The 23,418-nt window shown below is 39.3% G+C and overlaps 2 protein-coding genes across 5 annotated transcripts; both read left to right on the forward strand.

Moving 5' to 3' along the window:
- Positions 1 to 1,070: 1,070 nt before the first annotated feature.
- ca14 (carbonic anhydrase XIV) lies at positions 1,071 to 17,583 on the forward strand. Of its 4 annotated transcripts, none has more exons than XM_034127941.1 (13): positions 1,071 to 1,262; positions 1,591 to 1,614; positions 5,086 to 5,265; positions 5,515 to 5,660; positions 6,763 to 6,858; positions 6,947 to 7,013; positions 7,183 to 7,340; positions 12,915 to 13,041; positions 13,990 to 14,013; positions 14,094 to 14,178; positions 14,264 to 14,305; positions 15,884 to 15,937; positions 16,706 to 17,583. In XM_034127941.1, the coding sequence occupies exons 1-13, from the start codon at positions 1,193 to 1,195 to the stop codon at positions 16,809 to 16,811; spliced, it is 1,179 nt and encodes a 392-aa protein (XP_033983832.1). In that variant the 5' UTR covers positions 1,071 to 1,192; the 3' UTR covers positions 16,812 to 17,583. The 4 variants fall into 4 exon arrangements, with proteins under 4 accessions (XP_033983832.1, XP_033983837.1, XP_033983833.1 ...); XM_034127946.1 differs by having other exon boundaries at positions 14,264 to 14,297; positions 16,706 to 16,775; XM_034127942.1 differs by lacking the exon at positions 14,264 to 14,305.
- A 1,449-nt stretch (positions 17,584 to 19,032) lies between these two features.
- Positions 19,033 to 20,982, forward strand: LOC117480585. The gene is made up of 2 exons (XM_034127947.1): positions 19,033 to 19,146; positions 19,379 to 20,982. Exon 2 carries the CDS (start codon positions 19,391 to 19,393, stop codon positions 19,973 to 19,975), a length of 585 nt encoding a protein of 194 aa, XP_033983838.1. The 5' UTR covers positions 19,033 to 19,146; positions 19,379 to 19,390; the 3' UTR covers positions 19,976 to 20,982.
- The last annotated feature ends 2,436 nt before the right edge of the window (positions 20,983 to 23,418 follow it).

Genomic DNA, 23,418 nt, shown 5'->3' on the forward strand with positions numbered 1-23,418 from the left:
CCGTAACATAAGTAGTCCATTAACTAGCTATATTTCATATGAAAAATGTAATTGACAAATTAAGCTGACGTAAAACGGTATACAGAATACAATTCTGCAAATAAAACAACATTAATGGAAGATCACTCTTTAATTGAATGCTCACATATTGTTAACCGCGTCATAGTCATCTATTCATACTTGGAAAACTTTTTTCCTTCTCTTTATGTCAGTTATTTTTTCCCATGTTGAGTTTTTGCTAGTTACGTTTTGGGAACAAAAAAGGATAAATGAAATGTATTGTTAAACTGATACAACTTCAAAACATCTGACTTTCATTTAAAAGCCCTTCCAATATATTTGGAAGAATATGGGGTCTATTCTTCCAATTCACTATGAGGTTATTTCCTACTCATTCCAGATTAAAGGAAATTAACTGGTTTAAAGTGGAATACATATTATGGTTCTTTTTTGTATGGCCTAGTTGAAATGCTGGTGTACTGACTTGTCTATTATTGACATGTTTATTATCCGATGACAGTTTTTTTTTGGTAATGGTTGTTGTGTTATTTAAGTTTTCTCAGTCTTTGTTTTTTGTTGTTTAGAAGTATGTCAATTGTCCCTTTTAGAATGTCTTTGTATAAAAGGTAAGATACACCTTTTAATTTTTTTTAAATGCTCTGATGATGCAAATGTATGTTCATAAAACCCACCTATAGCAAAAATTCAGAAACATGTTTTTACCAGACGAACGCCTTCTTCTCACACATTCCTCTCCTGTCATCCATGCAATTTTTGACCTCCATCCCCATCTTTTGTACCCCATTTTGCAGTAGCCTCTTTTTCCCAGCGCTTTATTCTCTCCTTCTCTCTGCCCTGTTCCCCTCAGTTTCCCAGCAGCTCACAGTGAATTAGATCTCACCCACTGCTCCCTCTTTGTGTCCATGATTTCTCTCCATGTTCGTCCCTTCAAACTTTTCGGCCCATCTCTCTCTGGCTGAGAACTGATCTGATGCCCCATGTGTCAGAGTGGAGCCAGCAATGCAACATCCAATCTCTCGCTGTTTAGCAGAGCTGTGGACGGTGGGATCACTGGACCTAGTTGGTATCCCCCCCTACCCTTTCTTTCTCTCTCCCTCTCTCTCCCTCTCACTTGCTCCTCATCTCCCTGTTCACTTTCATTCATTTCTGTGTATGGGCAAGAAGGGCTAACATGGACTCTTTGGGTCTTTGTATCCTTCTTATGCTTCTGTGTTTCCAGTGGACGACGGCCCCTGCTGCTGGTAAGCTTTTTCATCTACGAAATAATCAGCGTCATGTTAGATAGTTTTGTTTTGATGTTGTGGATTTGTTTGGGTGTTACAATGTGAGTACTAGTTGTTGGACTTGAGTTCTTGAGCACTTTAATTGAACTGTAATGATGTTAGGAGCAGCAGTAGATAAGAAGTGATGAAAGTCTTACATATTATAGAGTGATTTGAAATATATAATATTTGTTGTGATGCGTTAAAATGTTCTTTGTTGAAAATCTATTTTGAACCACAGTGAACTTTAAATGGCTGAAAGATAAACGTTTTTCTGAAGTTTTTTTCTCTTTTTGTTCTTTTTCAGAGGAAATTACCTGGACCTACACTGGTGAGTTCAAGTTTATTTGTAGCACCACAACTTGTGCAAAGGAACTTCAAAGGTGTAGCAGAGAGTGATAAAAAAAGGCATAGAAAGTGGAAGATGATCTGGGTGCATTTGACATATCTCAGATATAATGAATCATTTAGGACTGGACTATTAAGAGCTTTATAGAGCAGGAGCAAAATCCAAACGTCATGGATAGTATTTTATACGATAGATTTCTGTGTCTCCTAATTCAGGATGATTTGCGGTAATGTAGTCTGCTAATAACAAAGACCTGCACACGTTCACTTAAAATAAGTGCTGCTATCCAATGAATAAGGAGTCTTTGCAAACATTAAAATTATCATCAAATCTTCTGTAAGTTGGGTAGGATTTGTGTTTTCCCCCTCATATCTCCCGACCCCTGCCCCTCTGTTTTCCTCTCCTTCTCTCTCTGTCTGTATTAGTTACAGTTCAACAAGCTGGCACGAGAAAAGCAGCCACAGAGAGATGATGAAGGGGAGGAGGGAGATAGAGAGGAAGAAAGCGAGGAAAAGGCACGGAGTGAGAAAGGCGGAGGGAGGCAGGTGCACGAGGATGAGGGTGTCGCACAGAGAGAGGGAGATGGGACGGGATGAAGCTAAAGCATAGCAAATCGTGGCCTTGTATTGTTGCAGGGCACAATAACCTATGTGTTTATTGTGTTGTGGAAACACACTGGCTGCCTATGCCGTGGACAATGACATTGTGGGGATGAATGGGGCACACAGACCACCACTCTCTGCATGTATTCAGGGGAGCAACACCGGCGTACAGTACATACAGAATACACAGCAAACTGTGACTGGTGCACACTGGTATCCATACATAGTAGGCTTTATAATGATAGATATAAAAAGCATGTGTATTGTGCAGAAACGTGGTGAGAGATTGGTAGTGGACATGTTTAGTGACATGTGTCTTGGTTCAGATGGTTTGTTTTCGTCAAGAATCTTCAATATAAAAGTCCCTGGGATTCAATGTGAATGAGTGAGGGTGTTCGTGTTTGAGGCGTGTTGTGTGATGCAGCATTGCATGATGGGGCCGTAGCTGCGCTGTCAGCTGATGTGGAAATTCAGTTTTGTTAGGCACAACATTTGTTGTCACGCAAAAGAGCACAATTACACCGTTTCTTTCCACGAGAGACGGACAGTTATGTAAAGTAATCAAAGGAGAGTCAGTCTCACATTCCATCATTTCCTCATCATGTATGTGTGTGTGTGTGTGTGTGTGTGTGTGTGTGTGTGTGTGTGTGTGTGTGTGTGTGTGTGTGTGTGTGTGTGTGTGTGTGTGTGTGCGTGTGTGTGTGTGTGTGTGTGTGTGTCCTTGCCTGTATTCAGGACAGAGATGGCATGCCAGGAGAGGTAGAGCAGGGACAGGGGGGCAGAATTTTCGGCCTCCAGTTACCATGGAGACATCCATGGCGACCTGTGGCGGGGCCGCGGGACTCACTCTTGTCGTGGGTCGGGGCTTTGCTGTGGAGAGCAGTGAGGGGCAGGGGGAGAGGCGAGATTAGAGGGGCAAGTGGGGAGGAGATGTGGTATGTGTTCATATCACTCATGTAAAGTCCCCTCCTCACATTGTGTGTGTGCAAACAATGAGCCATGGCTTTCAAACACTGTATAGTCCATATATGCATTGTGGGGTCAAATGCATGCCTGTTATGAACTCTAAAATATGCAAAATCTGCGATCACTAATATATGTTTTGAGATGTTTTTAGCACACTACTGACATTTTGGTGTTGTCTGTTTTCTAAAGCATTCCTCTCCTTGCCATTGAAATTCACCTTCTTTGATTCAAATGTCACTCTCTTTTTCTTTCACACTCTTTTTTAAACCTTCTTTGATCATGCAATTGGGGAGACTAGTTTCTTTTTTTGTTCTGTGAATAAAAGGACCTGAATATCTTCTCTCCCTCATTCACCCCCTATAACACTTCTCTGTCCAATCTGCAATTCAATTAATATTAATCTTCACCACGTCAATTGGTGCATGATAATTAATACAGCATATTTTGCTATATAAGTATACAGAAGTATGCAGTATACACTAGTACATTAGACATTAGTGTTATATAGCAGAGGACCTGTTATATGCTGTTGATTCTTAACCATTCAATCTGTATAGTGATTCATATTTTGAATCTTGACATTTTCTAAATTTAACATTTTTTCCTTTGATTTTCAGCAGACTTTTAAGATGGTTGAGAACCAAAATAATTCATATTTTCTTGTGTTTATACATGAAATTGGAAAAATACATTTTTAAAAAGGTCAACATTAATTAGAAATCTTACAAATCTGGCTATGTGGGATTTCATTTGCAGTACATCATTTTAAGATTTTTTAAATAAATGTAAAATTAAACAAATATTCAATGAAAGAAGGAACCTTATTAAAATAATATAATATATTAGTAATACATAATAATAACATATTAAAAAGGAAATACATTTTCTGACTTCAATGTCATTTTACTCAATACAAGATTGAATTATTTTGTTATTCAAAATATCTTTTGATTTACCTTTGCAACTTTAACATGTCGTCATTTAGCTAAACAGCATTTTAGTATCATATTTTTCATGCACTTATTTAAGGCTCAAGCATAATTCAGTATTGATTGATAGCGTCTTTTTAAATGTATTATCAGATTAACCTCAGTTAGTTTATGAAGTGCCACGATCATCTGCTTTTGTTGGTAGCCGTTCATACGTGTTAGTTTCTTTGTTCAAAGGGCGGTTCACCTGCATTTGAATTGTATTTAATTTGTTTCGGTCTGGATAGTATGATCCAAAAATGAAAAAAATGGTTTAGCTGTGGGGAGGAAGGATTGAGACAGAGGTTATGGATGGACACACACACACACACACAAACTGTCTAAAGGTTTGCAGGACAAAGGGTTAATGCCAGGAGTGTGTCAGGGTAAGAATCCGTACAATTCCTATCCTGACACAGGGGTTACGATTTAATGCGTGGAGATATATCGTGATTCAAACACACCACTATAGGCCACTATTTTTTCAATCTGAGCCAATCTTGCTTGTAAACTATTATTAATTGTGTTTGTGAGAATCAAAATAGCATTAGAACAAATTATGTGATAATCAAGTGTATTGATTTGAGTGTTACACTCCTAATAATGAAAGCAGCATCCCCAATTTATTATTAAAAAATCAGTTATAATCCTCATAGCAACAACATAAAAAGTTGCCTTGTGTATTCAGTGATATGTTTATGGTATACTCTCGATGCCTTTTATATTGTACTTTTGTTTTTTATTATTCTATTTTTTAAATGTTTTATATTGAACCGTATGGACAACAACAATAGTGGGAGCAGGAGTAACCGTCTCATGTAATTAGGGACTGATCAATGGAGGCTTTTCACTGAACGACAGTGAGCCAGTGGGCTGTGTGATTTGATGACCTCACTGCCTCTTCTGTCTCTTCAAAGGCTTGGTGGGTCAGACCGAGTGGTCGGAGTACTTCCCAGACTGCGCTGGTAATGCACAGTCCCCCGTTGAAGTGGTGACCACACAGACGAAATATGATCCCAGTTTGTTACCTCTGACCCCTCTGGGCTACAGCCAGCACGGCAACAAGCCCTTCGCTATGTACAACAATGGACACACAGGTAACTATGGCAGCCATCTCCTAACATCACCCTCTCAGAATTATCCCAGCAGCCTCCATCTGTTTATACTGCACCATCGTCCATGGCAACATGGCAGCAAACATTTCACTCCCAATATGTAAATTCACGACTAAATCTAACATTTAAGATTTTTTTTAATAAATAATCCTCCATGCACTTTCCCATCATACACCTAGTTCTCCTGTACAGTTATCGTTCCTCTGACAGCTCTTGTTTTCTCTCCACCAGCGGTCATTGAGCTGCCAGAGTGGATGGGACTGGGGGGGCTGCCCTGGCTCTACACAGCTGTGCAGATGCACCTCCACTGGGGCAGCGGCGGCCCGAGTCACGGGGGCGGGGAACACACCATCAACGGGATGAGCGCAGATGCAGAGGTGCGTTCAAACACAGCTCACTGTCAACAGTTAAATCCAGTTAGATTAAAGGGGGGTCATGGTCAAGTAGTGAGGCAATTGAGAGTCTTGTAATTAAATTGAAGAGATTTTACTGCAATGGCCAGGAAAAATAAAGAAGGTTAAATTATCAATTGACACACAGTAATGATTCTCACTGATCAAAAGACAAGTACAGTCAGAGAGACAAAGGGGAGGGTTACGATTCCAATTACAACTTGCTAACCTTTGGAGATAAGTGTATAATTACAAAGTTTCAATTGAATCACAAAGATTTCATTGCAGATAAAAACTGGATTACACTGCAGATTTTTAACAGTGCATGATTATATTTCATCAGGACACACACATCTACATATGAAGGTGGGTTTAACTGTCTATAGGAAGCTTTCATTGTTTTCACTGAAATGTCAGTGAGTCGTATTGTATTTTTTCTAGCAAAAATGACAACAATTCCCTCGTTGTAGCGCCACAAATCAGATGTTTTGTTTGTTTTATATATGACTGTAAAGGGTCTGCAGGGCTTGGCCTGGTGCATGCCATTAGTTCACCATCCAAATAAAAGCAATCCATTGATCGTGAGAATAGTCAAATCAAAATGATGCGTTCATTAGGAACAAACAGTCTCTCTACAGACAGGGTGGAATTAAATTAGAACTATTTTCTGTTGGTTTGTGTCTGTAAACCTGAGAAAAGCGGAGAAAGAGTATAATAGTGAGGAAAGTAAAGCCCCTCTGCACCTCGGTTCCTCTCCGTCTGTCACTCTCAAGGTTTTCCAACACAAAGCTTTCTTCAGGGGTGACCGGCTGGAGAGGAACAGGCACGGGGGAATTTAAGCAGATTAAAAAGACCAAAACCATGCAGACTCAGGGAAAATGACCAACAAAATGTATATAAATAGTATTAGTTAAAAAAGAAGAAGAAATGGAACCTCTCATGCCTAAGTAGTCTATTTACCGAATGAGACAATTAAGCTTGGACTCAGTGTCCTCGTCCCTTTTTTGTTTTTGGAATGGGTTTAAAAGAAAACAGTTTGCACACAACCTTGCCTTTGTGAATAAAAGCAGTCTCTTCCCCTCTGCAGCTCCATGTGGTGCACTACAACTCTGAGCTCTACCCAAACATGTCCAAAGCGATGACGCAGAGCGACGGCCTGGCTGTTTTAGGGATTCTCATTGTGGTAATAAAACCGATGCAAATAAACAGTAGCATTGGTAATATTTTGTGAAATGTAAAAAAACATTTAAGCCTGAGTTTTGGTTTCCTAGACAGGTGAGGAGACAAACCTGGCATTTAACAACATCCTCAACTACCTGGGTCGCATCAGACACGCTGGTAGGTCTATTTGAAATGTATTAAAACATATATTGTTTTTATTTACATATGTCTTTAGGCAAAACATGAAATGTAACCAATTTTTTGGGCCATTGATTTTATATTTGGCTTTGGCATTAGTGTCTATATGACCCCACAAACTCTCTCTCTTCCTCTCACCCACTGGCAGATCAGAAGATGTTCATCCCAGCCTTTGACGTGCAGACCCTCCTCCCTGAGGATCTTGGGAGATACTTTCGCTACAACGGCTCCCTAACAACACCGCCATGCCACCAGAGTGTGACCTGGACTCTGTTCAATGAGAGGATTCAAATCTCTCCGGCACAGGTAAAGCTGAGACACGGAGACTCATCTAAAGCATACAGAATCCTTCTGTAGTCAAACAAGCCTCAACTCAGTGTTCACCTACATGCAGGCACTGATTGCACTGTTGATAATGTATCCTCTCTAACATAAACTGATCCAACATGCAGGAAAACATTGTCTAATGCCTGAATAGAAGGCGAGTTTATTTATTTTATTTATTTTATTTATATAGCACCTTTCAACACAAGGCAATTCAAGGTGCTTTACAAAAATGAAAGACATTCAGAAAAAGGCATTTAAAAACAGTCATTAAAAAGCAAAGATAAAAAATAAACATTAAAAGAAAAAAAAATACATGAATAAAAAGTTACAGTGCAGTTTAAGATATGAATAGTTCACACAGAAGTTCCACTTTACTGATGCCTTTCGTTAAGGTTTCTCCGAACATGAGCTGTGTACACTTGTATGGCACATACGTACCGATCAGCATACACAGAGAAAACCAGCCAGGACAAAGTCCCCAGACACTGATTCCCTGGGGTTACTAGCCCCAAATGTTCATTAACCAAAAACGAAACACAACCGCTCAGTTTCAATTAAAAGCAGCGGCAAAAAGATAAGTCTTCAGCCTGGATTTAAAAGTAGTAAGAGTTGCAGCGGACCGGCAGGTTTCTGGGAGTTTGTTCCAGATATTTGGAGCATAATAACTGAACGCTGCTTCTCCATGTTTAGTTCTGACTCTGGGGACAGAAAGCTGACCAGTCCCTGAAGACCTGAGAGATCTGGATGGTTCATAATTTAGCAGTAGGTCAGAAATGTATTTTGGGCCTAAACCATTCAAAGCTTTATAAAGCAGCAGCAATATTTTTAAATCTATTCTTTGACACACAGGAAGCCAGTGTAAAGACTTCAGAACAGGAGTGATGTGATCCACTTTCTTAGTGTTAGTGAGGACTCGAGCAGCGGCGTTCTGAATCAGCTGCAGCTTTCTAATAGATTTTTTAGTGAGACCTGTAAAGACACCATTGCAGTAGTCGAGTCTACTGAAGATAAAAGCATGGACAAGTTTTTCCAAATCCTGCTGTGACATTAGTCTTTTAATCCTAGATATGTTCTTTAGGTGATAGTAGGCTGATTTAGTAACTGTTTTAATGTGACTGTTGAAACTCAGGTCAGAGTCCACGACTATACCTAGATTTCTGGCTTTATCTGTTGTTTTGAACATTGCAGACTGAAGCTCAGTGCTAACTTTTATACGTTCTGCCTTGGCTCCAAAAACCATTACCTCAGTTTTATCTTTGTTTAATTGGAGAAAGTTCTGACACATCCAGTCATTGATTTGTTCAATGCACTTACTCAGTGTTTGAATTGGAGCATAGTCTCCTGGTGAAATGGTTATATGCATTTGGGTGTCATCCGCATAGCTATGGTAACTTATTTTGGTGTTTTTCATTATCTGACCCAGTGGTAGCATGTAGATGTTAGAGAAGAGGCCCCAAGATGGTGCCTTGAGGAACCCCACATGTCATATTTGTCAACTCAGATGTGTATTTACCTATAGAAACAAAGTTGTTTCTGTCCTTTAAGTAGGATTCAAACCAATTTAGAACTGTTGCCGAAAGTCCCACCCAGTTTTCTAGTCGGTCTAGTAATATGTTGTGGTCAACAGTGTCAAACGCAGCACTGAGATCTAATAATACTAACACTGAAGTTCTGCCACTGTCTGTGTTTAAGTGGATGTCATTGAAGACCTTTACAAGAGTAGTGTCAGTGCTGTGGTTTGGACGAAAGCCTGATTGGAACACATCAAAACAGTTATTTAAATGCAAGAAATTGAAAAACAACTTTTTCAATGATTTTACCTAGAAATGGGAGGTTTGATATAGAAGATAAAACCTTTTTTGTATTGGCTGAACAAAGACTCTCAGCCCAACCGATATATATAGAAGTTTATCATTAACATATTTGTTTGTTTATTGCATCTGATTATTGGCCTTATACAATTATATTTTGCGAGTTATTATGCTGCATTATCAAATCCCCATAGAACATTTAATAACAATAAAAAAAAAACATGTTTTCTCATCGACTAATTGCATAATTTAGTTGAAATACAGCACAAAAATCTGCATTGTTGTGGATGATGGTGAAAAGAAACTGAAAATAGTCTTCTTCTATTCCTTACATTGAATACATTGGTGGATTTGCTGCAATACTTGATACCAAGATGATTTAGTCCAGTAATTTTACATTTTATTTTTTTAAATACACGTATAAATAAACTCTGCTCATTTGAGGAACATCCCAATAAGTTAAATTATTTGTATGTCCATTTTTTTTTATTTTTTTTTTATTTAACCTTTATTTAACCAGATAAAAACATTGAGATAAAATCTCATTTTCAATGCTGACCTGGCCAAGAAGGCAGCAACGTTACACATAACACATAACACAAACATATAAAATACAGAGAACATAACTAAGAAAACAAAAGACGAAAAAGCAGTCACTACATTGTGCACATTAGGACAATAAAAAGTACACTACTTGTTACTGCAAGAGCAGCTGGTGGTGAGGACTTCAGACAACTTCAATTTAAAACATGATATAGAGACAAGTGCCCTCAGTTTAAGGCGTGATTGAAGGTCATTCCAAGACCAAGGACCATAATAAGAAAGACTCCTTTTTCCAGCCTCAGTCCGTACAGTAGGAACCTGGAACCGTATCCAGGCACTGGATCTGAGGTTGTAAGAGTCGCAAACTGGGGCAAATCTGACACATATGTAGAGTGGAAGCTTACCTAAAATGGCTTTATACATTAATAAAAACCAGTGCTGCATCCTACGCATAGTAAGTGAGGACCATCCAGTTAGGCTATACAGTGTGCAATGATGAGTCCTATAGGGTGCATTTGATATATAACGCAGTGCAGCATGGTAAAGTGGGTCAAGTTTGGCCAAAACAGTGGGACAGGCAAATCTATAAATGGTATCACCGTAGTCCAGCTGGGACAGGAATAAGCCAGAGACCAACCTTTTACGGGATGAAATTGAAAAACAACATTTAAATCTGAAAAGGAAGCCAAGAGTGAATTTCAATTTTTTTGTTAAAACTTCAATATGGTGTTTAAAGTTCAGATTACTGTCCAACCAAAAGCCCAGATATTTGTAGGTATCAACAAACTCAACAGAAACGCCATCAAGGGTGTCAATGGAGAGGCAAGAGGAGGACGCTGACTTGGGAGCAAAAAGCATTGCTTTGGTTTTCTTACTGTTCAATAGCAGTTTAGAATCAAGAAGCGCATGCTGCAGCGTGATAAAATCTGATTTTAAATTGGAAACGGCCATATCCAGAGAAGGAGCACACGAGTATACAATAGTGTCATCAGCATACATATGATAGGTAGAAAATTGCATCTGATTACAAATATTGTTTACATATAATAAAAAGAGCAAGGGCCCCAAGATAGAGCCCTGTGGAACTCCCTTCTCCAAGGTGACAGGGTCAGAGACAGTACTACCCAACCTGACGCATTGAGTACGGTCGGTTAGATAACTCTGAAACCAGCAAATGGCATTGTGACCGAAACGAGACACCAACATAACATTAGACATAATGTGGTGATCTACAGTGTCAAATGCTTTGGCTCGGTCAATAAACAATGCAACACAAACTGATTTCTTATCCAAAGCAGCCTTAATATCGTCTAAGACTTTCAGACTGGCAGTCACAGTACTGTGCTTTGATCTGAATCCAGATTGCATAGGGTTAAGGATGTTGTGTGAATTTAAAAAAAGTTTTAGCTGAGTAGAAACAAGGGACTCAAGAATCTTTGATAACACAGAAAGATTTGAGATAGGACGATAGTTATTCAACTCCGTGGGATCACCAGCTTTCAAGAGGGGCGATACCAGAGCTTGCTTCCACACAGCTGGCAGTGTGTGAGTGGACAGGGAGAGATTAAAAATATCAGTTACTGGTTGTGCTATCATCTGAGCTGCAATTTTTAAAAAGAACCGGTCAAGGCCGTCAGGCCCGGCAGACTTTTTAGGATCAATCGAGTGCAAACCCTGTAAGACTTCAGAGACCGAGAAATAAGCGAAATCAAAAACAGGGGAGTTCAACTCTTGACTATGGCTGTGAGTACGACCATTTAGAGAGTCATGACTTCGCTCATCAAAAATGTGACCAGCCTTTTTGAAGTGAGCATTAAAGGCATTAGACATACCATCTGAATCTGAAATAAAAGAATCACTGACCTTCAGTTTTTGTGGGAAACTAGAAACCTTCTTGTTCTGAAGTGATTTAATTGTTTTTCAGAATTTAGAATGGTCATTAAAACAATCAGTGGTTAAGCTCAGATAGTAATCAGCTTTAGCTTTTTTAATAAGGGCAGAACATTTATTTCTGAGGACACGAAAAAGAAGCCAGTCATCACTAGTGTTAGACTTTCTAGCTAAGGACCATTGCTTATTTCGATCATGAATGAGATCAGATAGTTCTCTAGTAAACCATGGAGTGTTCCTATTCTTAACTCTGAATTTTCTAAGGGGGGCATGTCTATTAATAATCGATAAAAAGTGATCAATAAAAAATTGGACGGCAACATCAACAGATGGAATTAACGCTGTGAAGTGCCATTTAACCTCCGCCAGATCGTGTAGGAAAGCCTGCTCAGAGAAGTGTTTGAAGCAGCGCCTGAGCACAATAAGGCCCTTGGCTTTGGGCAACTTAGTGCTCCTAACGCAAGCGATAGTGCAATGGTCACTGATATCATTAGGAAAAACACCAACAGACACATACTTATGAGCTGCATTTGTTAGAATGACATCTATAAGGGTATCGTTATTGGGTTTGGCAGGGTTTATTCTAGTGGGACTATCAATAAGCTGAGTTAAGTTCAAAGAATCACAAACCTGCTTAAACTGTGAAGATTTATCACTTAACGAGTCCCAATTTAAATCACCCAATAAAATGATTTCAGAAGAAAACTTAGACAACAATTCAGTAAGGCTAGTAGTTGCATCCATGATGGCCGATGGAGGCCTATAACAGCCAATGACAGTGAGAGGAGCATTTGCTATAGTTAGTTGGACTGCTAGCAACTCAAATTGCCTTGGAATTGAAATTGAGTGAAGGACAGAGCACTATACTGGTTTCTCAGCAGTGTATATTGCAACACCACCAGCTCTGCCCTTACGATCAGCTCTGAATACATTATATCCATCAATCTGAATAACAGTGTCAGTGACAGAGGGTTTTAACCAGGTTTCAGAAACTACAACAATATCAGGCTTAGCAACTAAAAACCAGGTCTTGAAAACATCTAATTTGGGCACTAGGCTTCTAGCATTAACATGCAGAAAACCCAATCCTTGCCTACAGCTAAACTCATTCGGAGTTGGCAAATGATGCAAGGAAGCAGAGAAACACTCAGGACCAGGGTTAATGTTAACGTTACCAGAGAGTAATAGCAGTAACAATATTAACAGGATATTGCCAAGATAACATTATGATATTACTGGAAAGTGGTGAAAGTAATCAATCTACTCAGTTACGTACGTTTTCATCCCTCTCCTCTTCACCTCTCCACAGCTGCTGAAGCTGGAGACGATACTTTACTCGAGTAAAGCTGAGGATCCAGACAGGATGCTGCTGCAGGACAACTACCGCACGACACAGCCGCTCAACCACAGGGTCGTCTTCGCCTCCTTTTCTGCAGGTCAGACAGACAGAGCATGTAGGAGAAGATAATTCATCATTATGTTGACTGCAGACATACAGAACAACACATACTCTGTTGGGAATCAGACAATTGCTGAACTGTTTTCCCTCTCCAAGAGTACATACTTATACTACTTATACTATACTATAATTATAATTTGAGATTGCATAAATGTGCAGTTGCAAAATGTCAAAGCCGATCTGCTATAAACTCATGTGCTTTGGTCTAACAGCCTTTCTAAATTGGTGGATTATAATGCAGCATGCTGCTTTTAATGCAAACCCCAATAACAAGCCAGCGGGAGGCCGGGTGGACCAAAGCTAGCAATTAGCACAATCCATGCAGAGAGGGAAAAGTGGAATGCGGAGAGAAATGTGGGAATATTAGGGATTACCGGTGACTGTGCGAGTGAAAGAGACTTTGGACGGCAGGACTAGAAAGAGAGAGAGACAGGACTAAAGGAGAAAGGGGTGGAAACTTGCACTATTTGTTTGTGTTTATCTATTTTATTGTGTTGCACTGTTGGAGGAGCCTGTGACCTAATATTTTCATCGTCATAACTACACTGTAGCTATGAAAGCGAGGGGCAGCAGTGTTAGTTTGCTAGCTGATTAGTGAAAGGGATTTGCAAAAACTAAACAGTGACTCCATTGTTGTCACGAGAGTCTAACTGAGAAAAAAAGGGAGTGAAAAGAGACACAGAGAAGTGAAAGAGGGAGAAAGATTGGTAAGCAAAGACAAAGGAGAAAGAATTTGTGTGCTCATTGTGGTGAGTGACTGAACTGGAAAGTCTGTGATATCAGCACGGCTGTCAAAGGCAGCAAAACTGAATAAGTATACGATTTTCATGCAGACTAACCAGCTGAGATAAACCAATATATAAATGTGTACGGACTAAAACTCTACTGTGATCTAATGATGTGTCCAATCTTTTATCTGTTGTAGAATCAGGGAGGGAGCTCACTTCTGGTAAGACTACATCTCATTATGATGTTTTAATGATAAAAGCAATACTTCAAATAATACTTCAACTTGTATTCCCTGTGCAGGTGAAGTCACAGCTATAGTGATAGGAGTGATGTGTGGCTGTGTCGGTCTGGCAGTGATCATCCGCTTCATCGTAAAGACGATACGGTAAGTCATTTCTGTCTTTCTGGACACCACTCTGCCATCTTAGTATCCCATCTCTTCTTACTCTACATCTCCTATCTCTTGGCAGATTTTTTACCCTCCTCCACCGTGAATCAGTTGTGGTAAACAGGTGGTTTACCTGCTCTTAATACTGACAAGGAAGCACAACTTGCACTGACACTGTGACAAATTATTCTTGTGCTTGAAAGATATCCTTAAGCGCTGATCTTAGATCAATACCATGATAAACAATGGGTTATTGAAGAAAACTGGATATAAATGTAGCCTTTTAAAATCCTTACAACATTTGATTTTAGGGGAAATTAAAGACTTATGCGTAAAACATGATATAAATGATAGTCTGATGGGCTTGGCTGATATTGGCTTATCAAATATTGACTAAAATTGAAAGATATTAGAGCCAATATGTAAAAAGAAATGCAAAAAGACATTTACAAAAGCATGCAGAAACTGTGCATATTATATCCACCTGCCAATCTTCTATTTGTTTGGTCACAGTTCCTTAATAACTCATTCTAAATATCAATTTTACAAGATAATTATTTTCTTATTAAGTGTCCCCCATTGATATAAATTGATGTTTATATAAAACTTTGGGTCGGGTAACCTCTTCAATAATCAACAGGAACCAGTGAGTAAACCCAGTCACTTGATGAGTCCTGATTCAAAACACCACCAGCTTTCGGTCAAATAACAATATAAGCTTTGGTGTCGAAACAGCGTTGGTTGACCTGTATAGAAAAAGTCAGTAAATCTTTAATCCTCTTTGTAAGGGTCACGTAAAAGTTAAAATCAACCCTAAGATCAGCGCTAAGGATAATCTAATTCCCTGACCTCTGCTGCAATAACATGGCTGTTTTCCAGAATGTTCTTTCATAACCACCACTCATTAATGAAAGCATGTGGTGGGTCCCATCGTCAGTGATTTAACCTTTCCACTCTTTGATCAGGGTTCACAAAGCTCCCATATATGTGCTATTTCACCTTTCACAACAAAATAACACATATTTTTTTCTTACTGCATTCATCAGTCTAGATTGTTTTGGTGTGAGGTTTCAAGTATTGGACATTTTGGCCGTGGAGATATCTGCCTTTTTTTAGATTATATTCGAACAAGATGGCCCTCAGATTGCATCGCTCGGGGCGCAAAAAATTACATTTGAAAAACTTAACAGCAATGTCTCTTTACGGGTTACTCCAAATAATCATTTAAAAGCAGTTTGATATAGCAAATATTTTCTTTCTGCGGATATCTCAAACAAATCACACCAAAACTATCTAGATGATAGATAGCACTGAAGAACATGTAAGATGAAACATTTTGATTTTTAGGTGAACTGTCCCTTTAAGAAAACTATGATTTTTATTTTGTACAGAAATGAATTATTATTTGAACTGAAGATATAGTAAGACTTCTGATCAGAGATTGGATCTTTAAATGCTTACAATGAAATTATCATACCCTTCTTTTTCTTGGAGTCCCCTGGATTCGTTTTTTGGGAGCCTTCAGGGAGACCCTACACTACAGAACCATCGGCTTTCATAATGTCCATCAACCGTGTGCATTTACTTAAAACTTCTATAGAGAAGGGGAGGGAGTATGTTTTGCACACTGCCTCTTTGAAATGTTAAACCCAAGATGTTCTCTGTGTTTGGTCATGTGATTCTGTCTTTTGATCTGTGACAGCTCTACCTCTAGCTGGGACGTCCTTCCCAGTAGCCGGCCTGCTCCCATGTCAAGGTCAACGCTCAAAATTATAACTTTTGACCTTAAAACCATCACTTCTAAAAGTTAGATTCCAGCTTTAATCATCCATTCATAGTGACTTATCCTCTAGACTTTAACCCCTCTTATTAGAGTTTCAGTGCACAAAGATATTCCGCAGACTGTAAGGAAAATATTACTTTATATATTTATATTATAAACTTTCGGGGAAGTTCAAGGGCACACAGTGTTGCCTGTGTTTTAGATCAGTCAATACTAAGAAGAGGAATCCTATAGTCCTGCAGTTTTAGGTGTAAGAGTTTTGTCAGCTGGCTAAGGATGCAGTGCACCTTTAGCTGAAGATCCTGGATGTTCACCGGATTCTGACGTTCTGGTTCTTTGCAGCTTGAAACGTGTCAGCAAAAATACTTTTTATTTAAATAAGTCTCCAGGAGACGTTGACACCGTGACTCATTCGAGATGCAGACACATCCAGCATACATCCACATGAATGCATTTCTTCCCTCTTTGTTCATCATACCATGACTGATCTGAACTTAAGTATCCATTCAACTATCCTATAACATATCTCAATCTTGGAGGACTAAAAACAACTCATAATGGACTTCAATTAAACATCATTTAAGACTCTGCTAGTGGTTCTTATAGTAAACTTGAGCGCCAAACTAATTTCATCCTTCTGGTTATTCTTTAACAAATGGGGACCTCTGCTGGACAACAGAACAAACTACACTGACAGCATTTTAGCGGCAGTGGAAATGACTCTTCCCTTTCATGTTTCAGGATGAAGGAGCCAGAGGAGGAGAAAAAACAAGACATGGCTCTGAACTCGACCTGTGAAGCAGGAAAGAAAGAAGAACCCTCACCTTCTCCACAGACGGATCCATAGCTACTGATCCACTTCAGGACTTCAGGCCAGATACACGCACAAAATACTTTCATCTTCCCTCTTGCCAACGTTGTTATCACTGATCCATGTTTGTTCTGGGGACAGAAAGCAGAATCAGTCACGAAAGGCAACAGGGAAACCTTTATATAGTAAACTGGACACAGGACTAATCACCTGCTGCCCTGATCACTTTTTTCCCCATCTAAATTTAGTGATGTTGGCAGTTTTGGTATCAGACTTTTTTTCCGTTTGCATGTAAATACATCAGTTTGCTGGCTGGTTTGCTGGCTGGTTTGCTCTTGCAATGTCTGGGATGCATGATTGGTTCATGTATATACTGTAATATATATTTTGTTTTGTTGTGTTTGTTTCTCGTTTGGCCGTTATTTCATTTTTCCTGCCTTGAAACACAAGCACACTGCACTGAAATACATGTAGTAGACTTATTGAATATTTACCTGTGCTATTATACCCTATATTATGTTATTACATTATTTTATGTTGCCCCTGGACTTGACACTATCAAATGAAAAGGTATGATGAAGGTTTTAAGGGATTTTTAAAGTGCGTTTTTAAGTATAAAATAATGTTGTCCAAACATTACGTCTCTGAACTCAACTGAGGGCATTATATTGAAAATGAATAAGTTATATTTATGTGTTAAGTCTATTAGAAAGTGTTTTTTTGAGCCATTTATTATCTTTTTTTCTTCTCTTTTGTGTATATAACTGGTCAACGTGGGCACCTCATTAAAATACTTGAATGGGAACCACACCTGCTTTGATTTTGTCATTACGTGTGTGTTGTTATGATCATATTTTCAAACAGTAATATTACATTGGTGAAATATTGTACACACAGGAAGTCTACAATGCAATCTTAAAGAAAGACAGTAATACACAAATAACCCCATAAGTACTTGCCTTACCAACATTGTTTAGAGAACCCCAATTTGTGAACCAAACTATAAATTGGCATTAAACTTTATGTGTCCTGCCTTCTTGCTGTTCATGGCAGCAAGAATGTCTTAAGAACTTTTTCTAAATAGCTGTCTATTTAGACAGACAGAAATGTGTCATTGGTTGTGCAAATATGATTCATAAAAACACATCACCCAGATAGGAAACATTAAAACACTTTTACATAAAAACACAGTACACCATAGGAGCCACATTAAAGCAGCAGTAGGTACTGGATGGTGAGGTCTGGGTCAATGTTAAATTAAAGTGGCTTTTTCACTTTTTAAGATACTTAATAGCGACAAACAAGAAGATTTTCTTTGAAAGAAGCTCTTCAAATTTGGGAACACATAAAAGCATCAATGCGCACATACTTGAATCCTGTAAGATGTCGTTTTGCCCAGGTAAAATAATAATAGAGAAACAATTTGACAGTAATGTAGACAAAGCCCCTTTTACAGGATTCACACAGCTGGCCTGTCGTGCCAGGAAACACAAAACTTATGCCACTAAATCTATTCTTTGAGGATTTCGGCAAGCTGTGATTACACAAATACTCCTGTACATACATGGGTATATATATATATATATGGGTATCTCCATTCTTGTTCTCATTTCCTCTTTTCTTATCTTTTTCCTCAGTTCCCTGTGGTCTCCCTCCCTCTTTAAACCATACCATCTTTTCTGCTCTAATCAAACAATGATGGTTTTGGTGGGTACGCATGCCAGCAAAGTGCTGCACACACTTTTGTCTGTGAATGTGTGTGTTACACTGTTTGTTGTGTTGTGTTGTGTTGTCAGGTCACACAGAGCAGTGGCTCTTAAATGTTTTGATTTGCGACCCTTTACATTGAAACCCTTCAGAGTTATTGTACCCGTGGAGAGGTCCTATAACATGCCACTGACACAGAAGTAAATCATAAGAAAAATATACAATTTTTAAAAATGTAATTCATGACATTTGTCTACAAAAACACAATAAAAGCCACATTAATACCATTACTAGGTACTCAAGGTGTGCACTCACTTAAGTGTAATTAAAGATACTGAGGTAGCAAGCTGGCTTAGCACATAGCAGTAGCTGTTGCTCATTTAAAACAAACAGCAGTGCTGAGGCACTTGGCACTTGAGTTATCCAAAGATAGCTCACTGGACCTTAAAAAGTATTTATGGCTGTAACACCATCATGCCTCCCCTTGCTCTAAAGCACAGCCGTGTGGACATATTTCAGTGATGCACACACACAGTTGAGGCTCCTCCCTTTCAGACAGGAAGAGAAATGAGGAATCGAAACTGAACAACAGAAGAAAGGTCTTATATCAGGAGCTTCAAAATCACTTGTAGCTCACAGACACATCCACTGCTGCCAAAACAAGGTAGGGAAGTGATCATCCAGCACCTGTTGTCTATATCCTATCCTGCTTTGATGTTTGAAAACTCCCAGACAGCTGTTGTACACACATTGTTTACTTTACTACGTGTCCTATCACTTATGTGGTAGAACAGAAACAGTAAGAGGTAAATGATTACTAAGGGGTAGGTAGAGTGATAGAGGTGAACAGCTGTTTTTCTTACTGTTTTGACTTTGTAGTATTTGTTTCCCTCTAGGACTGCTGGGTAATGGCTGCCCTCAGGGTTTTCCCCCTTCTCTCCGTCTGTCTCCTGCTGGTTCATCAAGCCTTTGCCATAAACGACGCTCCCTGCCAGCTCTCCAAAGGGAACAACGCCTTCAACAACTTCAAGAAGCGCCACATTCCCTCTGGTACTCCTACTACTCTGGACCAGAACCAATGGATGAATTTCATCAAGAATAACGGCGACTGTTCCAGACCCACCCAGTCCTTCCTGCACCCGAGCGACCTGGAGAGGGTGATGGCTGTGTGCACATCCAAGGGGGGAGTCACGTACAAGGAGAACATGTGCATCAGCCGGCAGCGTTTCAACTTTGTCACAGTGAGGAGCGAAACGGGGACATGCGGCATCAAGAGCATCAGAGAGGAAAGCAAACATCTGATCCTGGCCTGTAATGAGCTGAGCAATCAGTGCCTGCCGGTCCACTTTGAAGGAAACCCTAAAGATTTAAAACCAAGTAACAACGCCAAAGGCTGCCAGGACCCACGCACTGGTGATGCTCCCAGCTTCAAACTGACATGGCTCGGCTTGTTATCCGTTCTTCTGGTTATCATTTATAACTGTCGAAATTAACTTGAGAAACTAGATAGGACAATAGGTCTCCTGGACACATTTGAGAAAATTTGATTTGGAAAGTGTTTGGCTTTAAAACAGTATTTTATATGAATCTCTAAATTACCAAAATATCAACCATATTTTTGTAATAATTTCATTCTTTTAAATGTATTTTTGTACCACTATTATATGCTTGTGCCTATCTGTAAGTTTGTATCTCTGACGGATAATGAGGAGTTGGTGTTCTAAAGGCATTTCATTTTATTCACAGCTATAGTATTATGTAGAAGAGCATGTATAACATTGCTGTACAAAAGGGATTTCATTGTATTTAATGCACTGACGGTATCTGTAACAGTCAGAAAATGTACCCTGACCACAAAGCATGTTATGTACCAATACATTTCAAAATAGACAAAAAAGAAGAACAAGATAAAACTATAAAATGTCTGACTTAAATAAATGTAAGACTGAACTTGTGACAGTTTCCAAATATTTCCATACACATGTAGTACCAAAACTTGCATGATTAAAATACAAACTCAATCTAAACCACTTTTTTGTATTTTTGTCAAAGTTTCCAGAACAAAACTATGAATAGGGCTGGGAGTCAGTGACCCACATGTGCAAACAGTGGGTGAGTCATCCGGATAACCAAGAAAAACCCCTGCAGAAACAAGTAAAGTCGACTCAGTTGTGCTCAGTGCTCTGATAGGAATGATCAATCCCAATAACAAACTGATATCATGACTGGAAAGTAAAAAGAGAACAGCAGACAATTTCTCACACACTAATAATCAGCCTCCACATGTGCAGACTGCAGACACACAGATGATGGCAGTATTGCACAGATGTGCCCCTCTCAGAAAGAGGTCAAAGAAAACGAGTTTCTCAACCACTGTAACTGTAAACTGTGTTTAGATTCATGTTGGTGAGGTTGTTGTTTTCCTCATATCAGTGTTTGCATCCAATCAATTTGAAATACCCAATGTTTCAGCACACAAATAAACCACTTATGTCTCAGATGTTTTTTTCATATTCATCTCTTTTACACGCAGATTCTTGAATGTATACCCATACTAGAGGTCCATGGACTTATTCCTTTATTCTTTAAACCTGACATAATTTTAAATGTAAACTCTTACAACACTGTATTAACCTCTTAGTGCCATGGGGGAAAAGTATGCCTGGCTCTGTCTGTACATTGTTATTGTATTCTTAGTAATTAGTGCATTTTTTGTTAGTTGATTTGGTTAGAAGAGAATTATTAAGAGAGCCACCATGTAAGCACAATGTGTACACAGAGACTTTAAAACTATATTTGGTTTAAGGGCCCCTCTACAAGATTAGGTTGTCATACAGGTGTGGCCTTAATAACTTAAAATGTTTACTTTTGTTAATGAAATGGTAGTTAGTATCCTCTTTATTATTGTTATTTGTTAGCTTTACTGGTAGGTCAATGAGACTATAGGTCCAGCTGAAGTATGAGAGCGCCCTCTGCTGGACTACATACAATCTACTTCAGACAGCCGGTTGCTCTTAAACACTTTGTAACTAAAACTTCAAACAGCTCGTTAAAGTTGAATATTCCCCTGTTCAAACAAACGTTAGAAATACTAATAAAAAGTGACAGGGTTAGTATGCAGTATAAAAAAACTCACAAACTAATTGCCACGCAGTAACCTTTGCACTAAATGCTCTGCGGCCCCCCTGACAGTTACCTGCTAAACCTGACCCTGGACCTTTTTCACTAAACTCTATGGTGACTTCAACCTATCTTTATTTACCCCTAAAAAAAGACCTGGAAAAACTTGAGGTCTTCCCTCGGCAGGTCAAACATGTCATTTCTAAGGCGATGAACCTGCCTGTCTTTGCTTTTAAAGCTGATCATATTCTCAGTACCAAGAAGAAACAACTCCAGAAGAAGGAAATCATTAAAGTTTGTCTCATTTAAGAAAATGACAGATGAAACTTTAGTAATGCATCTTAGTGTGGAGGTAAAGATTGAAATGCTAGTTAAATTGTGATTTGGTGCATTGACTGCACGTGTCTGAGCTGGTAATAAAGCTCACAGAGGATCCTTTGGAGAGAAATGCAGCCCTGATGTTGTAAAACGTTCCATTCTTCCACAGCGCATCATTATACAACCTTTCCTTCTATAATTGTCTACCTCGTGATTCTGGTGCAACGAGAGTGTTTGCTTGTTTATAATTTAGTTTTCCAACTTTATTTTCTCACAGGCTGTTGGCAATCGTCATATGATCATGAGGAGATCACAGGACGCACCTAAACTTGATGGTATTTTTTTTGTTTCCTGCCCCGAGGCACCAGGGTATGATATTTCTGCTGAGTGCTATTGAAGAAATAATAAAACACATCAATATGTCACCATTCCCTTAAGCAATTCTGGAGACTCTAGGGACGCACACTGGTCACGTACACAGTGAAAGTGACCAGAGAGTGACCTCCAGTGAATTATTTAACTATAGAGTCATAGACACAAACACATCCACATAAAGTCAAATGCACACATTTACACACATACACACACGCTGACACACAATCATGGCTGTGGAAAAAGCAACAGCGAACAACAAGCTTCACTCGGGTCAGAGAGGAAAGGCAACGGGAGAATAAAAGAATGAGTGCAGAGTGAGAGGCGGTGTGGGGGTGGGGGGTGGGGGAGCAGAGCGGTAGGATGCAAGAAGAAGGAGGGGTAAGATAAAAAAAACAGGGCTGCACTTTAATTGAACTTCTTAGTTGGTTTTAAAAAAAAAACAGCACAGGGGCATAAAATAGGGCGAAAAGCAGTGAAAGTATGGGAAACAGCGCTTTTCTTTTTCTCGGCTTTCCCTCATTGCATCTATCCTCTCGTCCACTGTAGCTCACTGTACTTCACACGACCATCCCCATAAACATCTTTATCTACTTCACTTCCTTTCTTTACATATTTGACCTCCCTCCTTTAAACCCTTCCCTTCTGTTGTCCCCTATCTTCCTGTTGAACAAGTAATGCAGCATCATTCAGTCCATACAATGCTGTTTTACAGGGCTGTTGTCACGTAGCACCTCAGAGGGGCCCTTGGCTCGTTAAACTGTAGGTGGCAGTGGCAGAGTGGAACACTGCAGAAACAGAAGAGAAGTCTGGACCACGACTTTGAGCTAATTTAAAATAACTTAAAGAAAAATAAACGTTGTTTTTAGTTTTGATTCAACACGTCTTCAGCTTTTCTCCTTCTTAATCTAACCTCTCTCAACTCTCGCTCTCCCTCCATCCAGACCAACTCATAACAAATGAGCGTGACAATTAGAACCACAAAGACTGGAGGGGGAGGGAAAAGTAAGGGCGGGGGGGGTGAAGGACAAAAGGAATAGAGTGTGAGTAATACAGGCGTCTGGGTGCAACTGCCCAGGCATCTGGAGGTCTAGTCTCATGTACACAAGAAGACTCAGCTTGAGTC

The sequence above is a fragment of the Trematomus bernacchii genome, unplaced genomic scaffold, assembly GCF_902827165.1.
Source record: "Trematomus bernacchii unplaced genomic scaffold, fTreBer1.1, whole genome shotgun sequence".
In the NCBI taxonomy this organism is placed as follows: Eukaryota; Metazoa; Chordata; class Actinopteri; order Perciformes; family Nototheniidae; genus Trematomus; species Trematomus bernacchii.

Bases quoted from the DNA above. Each gene is read 5' to 3' on its own strand.
- ca14 (XM_034127941.1), top strand. From the start codon at position 1,193: ATGGACTCTTTGGGTCTTTGTATCCTTCTTATGCTTCTGTGTTTCCAG. The intron at 5,266-5,514 runs GTAACTATGGCA...TCTCTCCACCAG, and splicing joins GTACAACAATGGACACACAG to CGGTCATTGAGCTGCCAGAG. The intron at 14,306-15,883 runs GTGGTTTACCTG...GATCTGTGACAG, and splicing joins GAATCAGTTGTGGTAAACAG to CTCTACCTCTAGCTGGGACG.
- LOC117480585 (XM_034127947.1), top strand. From the start codon at position 19,391: ATGGCTGCCCTCAGGGTTTTCCCCCTTCTCTCCGTCTGTCTCCTGCTG.